This window comes from Leptodactylus fuscus, chromosome 2 (genome assembly GCF_031893055.1).
Source record: "Leptodactylus fuscus isolate aLepFus1 chromosome 2, aLepFus1.hap2, whole genome shotgun sequence".
NCBI classification, from domain to species: Eukaryota; Metazoa; Chordata; class Amphibia; order Anura; family Leptodactylidae; genus Leptodactylus; species Leptodactylus fuscus.
Window position 1 is genome coordinate 52,930,344 of NC_134266.1, and position 12,188 is coordinate 52,942,531.

General features: G+C 40.4%; 1 protein-coding gene across 2 annotated transcripts in view; it reads right to left on the bottom strand.

Moving 5' to 3' along the window:
• CDKL5 (cyclin dependent kinase like 5) overlaps positions 1–12,188 on the bottom strand; it is a 257,239-nt gene that overhangs the window by 128,312 nt on the left and 116,739 nt on the right. For both annotated transcript variants that reach the window (XM_075263752.1, XM_075263751.1), the window contains exons 3-4: positions 10,843–11,014; positions 9,303–9,337 (exon numbers count right to left, since the gene is read on the bottom strand). In XM_075263752.1, the coding sequence (XP_075119853.1) occupies positions 9,303–9,337; positions 10,843–10,906 (99 nt within the window). In that variant the 5' untranslated portion in view covers positions 10,907–11,014. The remainder of the gene's footprint in view (positions 1–9,302; positions 9,338–10,842; positions 11,015–12,188) is intronic.

The window sequence follows — 12,188 nt, forward strand, 5'->3', positions numbered from 1 at the left end:
GGGTTTGAGCCTCATTTGCATATTTATAAAAGCAATGTTTTCGAGGAAATATTGCATCTGTTGGTCTATCTAAAGGTATGATGGTGCTTAGCTCAAGACCCTTTGATATCGAGTTTCCGGGTGGTAGAAATCTCACGCATGTGCTGTCATGTCAACTCTACCATTTCAGTTTTGGGCAAGACAAAGAGCACATGTTCCACCTGCCATCTTGATTCGATCACAGCAGGTGGGCGGAATATGTGCTGTCAGATTTGCCCAAACCTGAAGTGGCAAAACCGATAGGGCATGTGCAGGATTTCAATCCTGAAGAGGAGAACGTTGGCTTCTGATGCAGTGAAGTGGTGGAAAAAGAAGCAGATATAGGTGTCAGTGCGGGGGATGACGAAGCTGTGCTCGGAGCCCAGGGTGAACATCCCATCTGCTCTCTGAGCATAATTTACATAAAGCAAAAAAAGTAGAAAACTTGAAAACAGCAGCAAGGACATGGAAAATAAAGATAGGAGATGAATAGCCTTTATAAAAGCTATTCCAACATGGTGCCATTTAAATAATGACACATGCATTGATAGACTCCCTTTAATTCTCCATTACAACTCTCTCTGGTAGAGAGTTCCATAATCTCACTGTAAAGAAACCATTTCTATGTTTGTGTAAAAATTTTCTTTCCTCTAGAACTAAACTAAAGGATGCTCCCATATTACAGCGTGTATATATATATATATATATATATATATATATATATATATATATACATACATACATACACACACACACACACACACAAGATTATAGGTAGCCTCTTAGCCATCTTTTTTTCCCAAGCCAAATAACCCCAAATATTAGACAACAGGCTAATTCACCAGCAGCTGGTGAGAAGACTGCATGAACCATTGAAGTCAAGAGGCAATCATATAATACAAGGTAACGATGAGTCCTTTAGTGCAAAAGCTTTTTGCAGTAAATTTATAGAGAGTTTATAGAGAAGACTCTGGGCCATGATGCCCTATAATAATTATGATGTCCAATTTAGCAGAGGTATAACTTGAGGCTTCTGGTCCCCAATGCAAATTCAGTAGTGGGGCCTTACCTACCTTGTGCCATTTAGAATAGTGCTATATTTTATGCGGCAGAGGGACTTCTGGGGCCCCCTCAGGGTCCACAGCTTGTTAGATACTGCACCCCCAGTAGCTCACAATACACAATTATTTGTATAGACAAACTGGGTTAGATGAAAAGTAATTGGGGATTTATGCAATAAGCAGAAGCAGCAGTTTTTAACTTGTTGGGTTAATAGATTAGACTGAGCAAGAAAAAAGATTGGACTTCGGGTAGTGAAACCCAATTACAATTCATCTTTTGGACATTGTTTATACAAGGTCATGACAATGGCAAACAAAACACAAAAATACCAAGCCTGAAGCCTGCTCCAGAAAATGCACAGCAAGTCTAAAGTACAACCTCAGCAAAAAGAAAAACTAGAATGTGCCATTGGGTATTTTACAATTTACCATTAACAGATATTATAGATTTATTTATTGCTCCTACTTATATAGTGACAACATATTACCCAGCACTTTTACTGACAATGTTGCAGCGTTATTATGCCTTATATGCCAATTTTCTGGCATACAAGGCATACAAAGTTTAAAAAATTTTGTTAAAAAGAAAATGGCTACTTTTTCTTAAAAGGGACATGGCGTGCGCCTGTCAGATTCATCCAAGCTAGTTGCTTGAAATCTAAGCCAACTACAAGTCGACGTTCATTTCAGTCCAGGTACCTCATATAAACCAATTTTAAGAGGCAACAATCCTAAACATTGAGCCAATATCACACTTGGCTATAATACTTTCCTTAGGATATACCATCAATATGTGATCATCTGTGAAACAAGATGTCTGGCAACTCTTTCTCTCAAGAAAATATCATAAGCAACAACATCTACAGAGGACCTTTCACTTCCACCAAATCCAGTTGTCTCCTTCAATAGACGCTGCTCCATGGATTCCAGCACAGGTATAATTTCTTACTGTGGCCCTAACATTTCTCTGCCATTTTTCTCTAGCGAACCCCATTATAGTCTATGGGGTGTGAGGTCCCCAAGGGTACTCCACAAATGGAAACCCGAATGCAGGTGTAAACCTAGGGTTACTTCTTCCACTGCCACAACCTGTCCTACATCATATGTGTAGGAGTGGAGCCACTTATGATCCCCAATTGTATTTGCCCCCATAGTTACCCCTACTACTACTACTATATTTCCAGTAGAAATTCTGCAGCATGTCCACCCAGGGTTTATGTGAAGCATTGCCATTGTCATACTGTTACGCTATTGCATTCAGGTAACACGTAAGTGTGTCATTTTATGTGTACACATGGTGACACCCTTAGATGAGAAAAGCCCTTCTATTTTTGAGCTAAAATTCAACCTAAAAATCTATTCTATGGTATTTTTTTCCTTTAGGTAAAAATAATGCAGTTTAAGTGTACGAATACATTTAGCAGCATTAAACTTGGTGGCAATCCCAGACAGTTACTATAGAAACAGATTCAGAGAATTATTAAGGAACGTGCCTGAAAATCTACAGCAGCATGCTATCTGACACTTACCGATATACAACTGATAAGTCAGGCATTTTTTATTTTTATAGAAGAGGTTACATCTAATGGTCACATCGCCGATGGAGATTTCATCAGAAGGCTTGGTGGCAGATGCTGTCATCTTTCACACAAAGAATAGCACAGTGTGCAGAACTACTTTTCCCATCAAAGCAACAGAGACTGAGGCATAACCCAAGTCAAGGGGTCCATTGGTCACCACTGAGATGATGGAGCCGATGCTGTGGTTACCATTTATGACAGAAACCACACCACTAATCCAGATGTTAGGAGGCATTTGGAGAAGTAGTTAGGTGAGGGCACATAGACATGGTCAACAGGTTCCACACAGCCCAGACGTCCCACTAGTAGAAAGGATTGTTTGATCCGCGGACAAGCATGAGCAAGAGGAAAATGTGGTGTCATGGCGCTCATTATATGTTGACATCCAGCCATCTCTGCCCTTGTTTGCAGTAGTGTTGCGAATGAGAAACCTAGGCTGCTAAAAACTGGAACCGTATAGTCTTTAGCAACAAATCCAGGTTCTGTTTGGGATCCACCGACAATCGAGTGAAAGTATGGAGGCCTCACAGGCAGTGCTTCAATCCCGCCTTTACAAAGACATCAGCTTGGGAGAGCCCTTCAGATGGGATTTCATGGCAAAAGCAAAAAAGGCATTGTCAAGGGCACAACTATATATACTCAGACCCCATATAACTATATTAGATCCCAGATTGTTAATGGTTAAATAAAAAAAGTGTGCCAATTAATGAACATGTTACATGTTGCGGTAATTTTATTGAGTTGTTTGTAGCGGTTATGGTGACACCGTGTAGGTCTGATACTTCCTGTTTTGTGACACAAATTTACACATTATTAAAATGGGTTTCTGGTAATTTAGTATCCATTGTGTTTTAATAATTTCTAAAATATATATAATCTCTTATTACTAAAAGAAAAAGGAAAAAAAACTAAAAATATTTTAGACATTAATGTACTGTAATTTTTCATGTATGATGGGGGTTTGAACCCATGATCATCACCTAATGAGGATACATGCAAACCAGCCATAGCTTTCATTATTCGCAATGGAACGATTTTCTATTAGTAATAGCAAACATATTATGGTCAATTTTTGGTAAAGAAAAACCTTCTATTGAGGATAACAGAGGCAGTGGCTCAAGTAGTAGAGTGATTGTCTTCCATACACCATAATTAGAGGTCACTGTGGGGGGGGGGGGATAAATAGAATATAAGAAATTGGGGGACCCCAGCAACCTCCTTATTAGTATTCATTAGACTAGACTATGAGGTCATCAAGTGAGAAGGCTGAAATCTGGATGAGTTGACATGTCTGCCGTTGTTGTGGAGCAACACACTGCCCAACTGCTGGTGTTATGATGTATGGAGTCATCGTATACAACAGTCAGTCACCCGTTGTAGTAATACAATGGACACTAACACCACAGCAATATGTGAAGGACATCCTGTGGCTATATTTTGTCTCTCATGGCAAGGATTGTAACTTACCATTTTGAGCAGGATAATGCTTGTCCACACACAGCAAGGAATGTCTCCTCCAAATTAAAACACTTCCTTGACTTGCCCAGTTGCAAGATTTATCTCCATTTGTGCATTTATGGGACCGGCATTTATGGGATCGGCTGGGTTGCCAATTTCACAACCTACAAGTGTGCAATATCTATGGCCAAATGTAGCGAAGGATAACCTACTGAATCGTCATGGCCCAACTATATCTCATCTTGTATTCAGTCTAGAAGTGGCCAAACAGGGTACTTGAGCCTCCACTGAATGTGCAGTTTTCCCTAATAAACTTTTGCTTTTGCTCCAATATTATCATTACTTACATATATCACATTACATTCACACATAGAGATTTTCATTTGATCTGAACAATTCCTTTTTTTTCCCAATTCCTGTTTTAATTTTTTTTTTTTTTTTGAAGAGTGTAAAAAAGCAAAGGAAACTGAAAGAGAACCTCAAAGGGTTGTACACTTTATCCACATACAAGAGCTTGACTTCGCGAGTGATCTGGATAGTATCCACTGCAATATTTACATTTACAGACCGCAAAAAACAAGTGTCTGAAGGCAACAGCACCAGGAGACCATAGAGGAAAGTAAATGGCGCCAAATTCAGCTGCAAACACAGTTGCCTTCTTCTTGAACTCTCGGACTATTAGGTTAAGTTCACATGGGGTTTTTTGGTCTGGAACCTGAGGCGGAGGCCACTTCAGGTTCTGAACCAAAATACAGGTAGCTGCGACTCTGTCGCACTCTGCTCCAGATTAGGCTCAAATGAATGGGCCTAGTTGGGAGGAGGGAGTGTCTTAAGGCAGATTTGCATTGCGAATCCACCTAAAAGAGTGAGCAAGTCGCTTCTTTTTTCCGGGAGCCGGAACAAACACCTCCCGGAGAAAAAGAACTGACCAGCTCCTATGGAACTCAATGAGAGCCGTCTTTTTGGTCAGGATTTTGAGGCAGATACGGCCTCAAAATCCTGACCAAAATACCCCGTGTGAACTTACCGTTATAGTGACAGAGCCTGGGCCTGGAACTGGACCCTATTGTACTATGACCCTACATGTATATTCTTATTCACTCACATGATAACTGTCTACAGCCATTGTCGCCTCCAGATGTTGTGAAAGCCAGAACGCCTGCAGCTGTCCAGGAATGCTGGGAGTTTTTTCAACAGTAACAGTTGATCTAATCTTTCTCTAGCAGCATTTTCCACAACTCTAGTCAATGAGCTGACTGCTATGGCAAAGTTCTACTTTAGTCACATTGGTTAATGAAGAGCAGTCTAGGTCACAGAACCTAAACAGCTCTATTGATGTACACACGTTGGTGTCTCAGCAGGAAGGCTCCCAGCGTTGCGCGTAGTGTCAATATTAAGACCGTGCTAATAACAAACATTTTCCACACCCCCATCGATTACCTTCATGAAATATTCACAGGTTACTGCATGTGCTTCATTCCACATGAAACCTGCAGAGGCGTGCGGGTAGAACAAAATTAGCCAGAGGACTAGTAAATCATTAACCCTGTATTACACAGATCAGATTACAAATATAACAAGAAAGCAAAAATATGAGGCCAAAATATCTATCTATATGAGCTTATATGTAACCAGCTATTATGTAACCACCAACATAGGTTGTTAGATTACTGCTACACTGTATACTCTTATATGACAGAATGTGTGCCATAGAGAGATTGGTGAGGATCCCTAAATAGGGTGTAGGTTTGTTTAAAAAAAAAAAAGCATCAACATGGCATCAAAAACATGCCTTTAGTTATCTGCTATCCAATGGGAACTGCACTTAGAGAACTTGTAGGGTACGGTAAACCCTTCCTGTTCTGCAAAGGAAATATGTAGCGGCTGGGTTGTTCCTGTGAATCTGTGAACCATCATACATTAATGGCACAGCGGTGGCACGGGCTCAGGAGTGTCCGCACCATCAGCAGCTGGTGTCAGATACCTTTCTTCAACAGTTGAGGTTCGAGGTAACTTTGATCCTGATCATTTTACCCCTTAAAAGATTGAGTCAAAAGCTACCCCAGCATCTAACCCGAACCCTTTTAGACTCAAGGCACCTCTGGAAAAAAATACAATTCCATGACAGCTAAGGGTCTGATGAAAGAACCCAAGGACAGGGTGATGTGTCTTCAGGATCCCACCACCCAAAGTCCAAATAGTGCCCAAGAGGCCATAAAATCATAGAGAAATAATATGTGGGTGGCTATCATCAGACTGCTGGGTTCTAACTTATGGTGACCAGCCAAAGGGATTGCAATGAAAATATCCCCTCAGTACCTGATCCAACCTATGAGATATACACTGTTACCTGATCCTGATGCAGTGACAATGGGATCAGTGTGTATTATGTCTTGGTGTGGTGGTGTTTTTATATACACACCTATGGCTAACTGTGAGGAGCAACTACATAAGCAATGAATGTCCACTATTAACATACACCTACCTGGAGAGGGCTGACTCCTTATATATAAGGTACCAGTTGAAGCGTTATTAGAAATCGGTCACATAATATTTTAAATGAGAGAACAATTGTTTTACACAATAATAAATAAAGCTGTTTTTAGTTTCCAAATTTCTCATATTTCCTAAATTTTCAGTGCACTACTGACTAAGATCAGTGTAAAAAAAAGCTAGTCTTAATAAATTCTAAGGCATTGAAAACCATAACTCATCTTACAAAAAGCAAACCCTTTGATGGCTACATTGTACGAAAAATAAAAAAAATTATGGCTTTCAGAATGCAGCTAAGGATATGGTCATTGTGCGACCTTTCAGGGACTCTGCCCCCCTTCCACTTAAAATCTGCAGAAAGAAATGCCCTTTAAGCAGCACTTTTCTCTCTGTTAATTTTAGGTGGAAACCCGGCAGACCCCATTGTAGTCTATGGAGTCTGCGGGTTCCTGCAGGTAACTGCTTTTTTAATCAGATAGAGTTTCCGTTTTTCTGGTCTCCAAGTGGACCTGAAAAACATAAACCCGAATGCTAGTGTGAACCTAGCGTAAGAATTTAAAAAGAAAAAAAAAGAAATCACTGTGTCCTTTTGGCTCAAAATGCAATGTCCTTAAGGAGTTAAATATAGGGGATTATTAAACTGGCACTTGGCCTGAAATGAAATCCTCTCTATGCAGTAAAGTTGGTATTTCAGTTTTCCATTCAGACTATGGCACCTTTCAAGATGAACATAATAGATGTAGCAGAAAGCTCTGATTGAATTCCTGTACGCGTTTTGCATTTGGTTGCTGAGATATGACTGATTCCCAGCCTATGTAGACACCAATCTTCTCTCAGAAAAGGTTACATTAGCATTGACTTGCTCATATGTAAAAAAAATACCTTGACAAGGCCTACACTACTACAAATACTCTATAAAGTTCACCTGTCACCTGCACATAGTGGAGGCATCCACATGTGAGAATACAGTCCATCTATATGCCAGATACTTATGGCATCTTGAATACTTTTAAGTGCATTGTGACAATTTAAGGGTTCACAATGGCCAGAGCCCGAGTGTTACCTTGTGTGCACGAAAGATATTTTGCATGGAGTTAAAGAGGAACTTTCATGTCCTCATGCATATATGGTTTTATATACCGCCCGAAAGCCGACCGTGCGCTGAATTCAGAGCACTGTCAGCTTTCCAGTTATGTACCCTTGAATACATGGTTATACCAAGCCCTCCTGAGCTGAAGCTTCTCTTCCCCAGTGTCTTCCTCCTATGACTAAAGAAGGGGAGCCACCATTAAGGATGTGTGCAGGCTCTTTGTATATGTCGGTTTTGTTTCACCTCTACACTTTGTTTAATTACCCTCTCCCTTTCCATATGTCAACCCTTGTTTTCCCATCTATTTCCATCCACATAGTTATTTCTACCTCAAATTCTCACCTTTCTGATTTCATCATTGAGAACAATATGGACAATATGAATATCAATAGTCATTAGGGTATCCTTACTTACCCCAATGAAACCATAGTTCCGTTGACTTTTTGTACTTGAACTGTATTAGTGGGAGTAAAAAAATAAAGAATGGGGGAGGGGGCCTAATACTTCAAACCCCAGCATTTTACTGACTTTTGTTATAGCCAAGAGCAGAGGTAGGGAAGTCAAAGATGAGGTGTCCGGTGTGCTGTGCAATACTTGAAAGCTTCCCTAAATGGAAGTTATATTATGGGTTTACGGCTGTAATACAGAGCATCAGTATGTTAGTTTTACTTCCCCGTGAGGCTGGCCTAATGCTGAGTTCATATGTTCACTGGATGCTATTAAAGACATCTACTATTTATTAAAAAAAGACAAACACTGACCCATGTGCCCTTCTTTGTGTAGTAAAGTGGCTTACATTCCTATGATGCACCCCACCCCTCCATCTCCTACGTAGGACTACTGCACCCTCTTTATCCCTTACACTTATTCGGAATGAAGAGGTTGAAGCAGTGCCATAGAAGAATGAAGAAGGGAAGGCTGCAGAAGTGGGTCTAGGCTCCTGGCTACAGCAGTCCTGTGCATAATATATCTTACACATGGCTGGTGCAGCCAGGAGTTCTTTCCAAGGATTGCTGTCTGTCCCTTCATACTTTACACAAGACAAAATACCCAAACTATAAAGAAAAAAAAGAAAAAAGAAAATCATTTACCTACTGTAGATGTATATACAGACCTGGCTGGGAGGAAGCAAGTAAACTCCAGCAAGGGTTTTCCATGATCATGTCCATGGTTGTCCAAGGGTTGACCATGGAGTCCAGCAATACAGGGAGCAGCGAGCACAGCAGGCCTATGAGTTATTTAAGGGAATACCACTGATCCAGTCAAGGGCCGATGATTTATTAATTGGTTTGCTCCTTCCTGACCTGACGCAGTGCTAGTGTGAAGACATTCTCTTCAGATAGCTCATCGTCCACTTGCTCCTTCCTTGTCTGGCTGTTGTCAGTCCAGCTAACCCTTACTGGAGTTTACTTGCTTCCTCCCAGCCCAATCTGCCGTGCCGACCCCAGGCCTAGAGGCTAGATATGAATATGCAGCTATGTTATTAGTATAGAAGTTTTCACTGCCTACCATTTACATTACATTACAATTCTATCTTCGGCATTAAAAATATCAGTACAAAGTGTTGCAAAATAAAATGTAACATCTGCAAATAGTTCTTACCTTGTGTCGACATTTAAGCACCACTCCATAAGCACCTGAAGTTAAAGAAAATGAGAACTAGTTTAACTATTTGTGTAAATAAGTGCTTTAGGTTAAGGTCCCACATTGCGGAAAAGCAGTTTTCTTTATAGCAGATTTTGCAGCGGTTTTTTCAGCCAAACTCAAGAGAAAAGGGATGGATAATATATAAGAAGTACCGTATATACTCGAGTATAAGCCGACCGGAATATAAGCCGAGGCCCTTAATTTTACCACAAAAAACTGGGAAAACTTATTGACTGGAGTATAAGCCGAGGGGGGAAATGCAGAAGCTACTGGAAAATTTCAAAAATTAAAATAGTCGGAGTTTTTGGGTGCAGTAGTTGCTGGGTGCTGAAAAATTCGGCTTATACTTGAGTATATACTTACACTTCTCTTTTCTATTAAATCCACTCTTGACTTTGACTCAAAAAACTCAGCAAAGTCTGCAACAAAATGTAAAGAGCGTTTCTAATCTTTAAAACTATAGATGAATTTCGATGATGTCACTATAGATAAAAAGTAGTTACTTTCATTATTTTCCCTGGCCCTGTACAGCACATTTGTTTGGATGCCGCCAGGGCTTGCTAGAACTCTTTTAGATAGTGTATGGTAGTGATGTTACTACTCACTTTGTGCTATATGATTCCAATTGAACAGAGGAGACATGGTCCCCTTTTCTTTTTTTCAAAATACCATATCTAATGCACAAAAAAACTAGTGTACAAGCCTTGAAAAAGTTATAATTCTGACTTTTTAAATTCTGCACCACATTTACATTTTACATTTACGTGTTGAAGCAAATGACGCGCACATAGTCATAAATGATCAAAACTGGACTTCAGTCCTAATTTTTTTGTGCTTTTGTCAAAAGTCAGGTGTTCTTGCGACCAAAAGTTTCTGCTTGTGGTATCTATGCAGCTCTCAAACGAACTAGAACAGATTGAAATCTTGGCTCATACAAAATCCCTGGCAGCCAAAATAAATGTTGACATAAATAAGTTGACAAAAATAAGAAGGCATGAAAAGTGAAAAGTAGTAGAAAATGCAGAGAAAATGTGATTCCCACCAGACATTAAGCTTTTGACACTCATCCCTAGGAGAACAATTAGAGCTTTTCATGTTTTACAGAGGCTTGAAACCCTATGTGGTAAATTTCCTCTATCGGGCACTACGGTCCATTTCATTCTCATAGAAAACTAAGACTGAATATATTTTCTTGTCTGAACATAACTTAATCTTAAGTTTCTGTCTTAACTCAAAACCAATCAATAGTGCTCGCTGATGCTTTAGTTCATAACATATTTTTTTTGCAATGAAACCTCTCCAAAAGACCACTTTTTTGAGAAGACAACCCCTACCACCTTATAGGGAATCCAACTTTTTAGAAGTACATGTTTCAATAAAATTTTGGGTGGTTGTTTCAAAAAAGGTTTCAAATATAGTCTTTTATTAGCATTTTTTAAAATTTATTTACAGGTTTTATAATTTTTTTGATGTTTTAAATTGTAAAGATGCTTACCTTCACCTACAACTCCAAGGACCTCAAATTTATTCATCACATTACCAAGATTAGGAATCTTCATGAAGACAAACACGTCTTATGATGACAGCCATGAAACATGGCAGAACAGATGTATGGGGGAAAATCTTCACAGGCTACTCGTTTCCAAATAATTGCCCAAGGCTTTTACCTATGGTAGAGGAACACAAAAATGGTTATTTGACTCTCCATTCTGCATTTATACTTGCGTTGATACTGCAACATGGTACTTGATAAACAATACTATACAATATGCCTAAGGGTATGTAGACACCATGGAATTGTTACAGGTTTTCTCCCACACTCACAGCCCCATACATGGACCATGATAGGGTCATTAGAATACAAAGGGTCAGTGTGCTAGCTGTTAAAAGTGTGGACACATCTGAACTTGAAAAATCAACAAAAATTGGTAGGGATTAGAGATGAGCGAACACTAAAATGTTCGAGGTTCGAAATTCGATTCGAACAGCCGCTCAATGTTCGTGTGTTCGAACGGGCTTCGAACCCCATTATAGTCTATGGGGAACAGATACTCGTTAAGGGGGAAACCCAAATCCGTGTCTGGAGGGTCACCAAGTCCACTATGACACCCCAGGAAATGATGCCAACACCTCTGGAATGACACTGGGACAGCAGGGGAAGCATGTCTGGGGGCATCTAACACACCAAAGACCCTCTATTACCCCAACATCACAGCCTAACAACTACACACTTTACACACTCAATACCACCTCTCTGACAGTAGGGAAAACACCTTGAAACATGTGTATTTGGCACTTGCAGTGAGGAGAGCTTGTCACCAGCAGTGAATTTGGCCCTTGTAGTAAGTTGAGGTTGGCACCAACATTTGTTTTGAAAATCAGGGTGGATTGAGCCTCTAACCAGCAGAGTTTGGGCAAATTCATGGTGGAGGGAGCCTCTAAACACCCCAGTTTGGGCAAATTCATGGTGGAGGGAGCCTCTAAAAACCCCAGTTTGGACCAATTCATGGTGGAGGGAGCCTCTAACCAGCCCAGTTTGGGCAAATTCATGGTGGAGGGAGCCTCTAAAAAACCCAGTTTGGACCAATTCATGGTGGAGGGAGCCTCTAACCAGCCCAGTTTGGGCAAATTCATGGTGGAGGGAGCCTCTAACCAGCCCAGTTTGGACCAATTAATGGTGGAGGGAGCCTCTAACCAGCCCAGTTTGGACCAATTAATGGTGGAGGGAGCCTCTAACCAGCCCAGTTTGGACCAATTAATGGTGGAGGGAGCCTCTAACCACCCCAGTTTGGACCAATTCATGGTGGAGGGAGCCTCTAAACAGCCAAGTTTGGACCAATT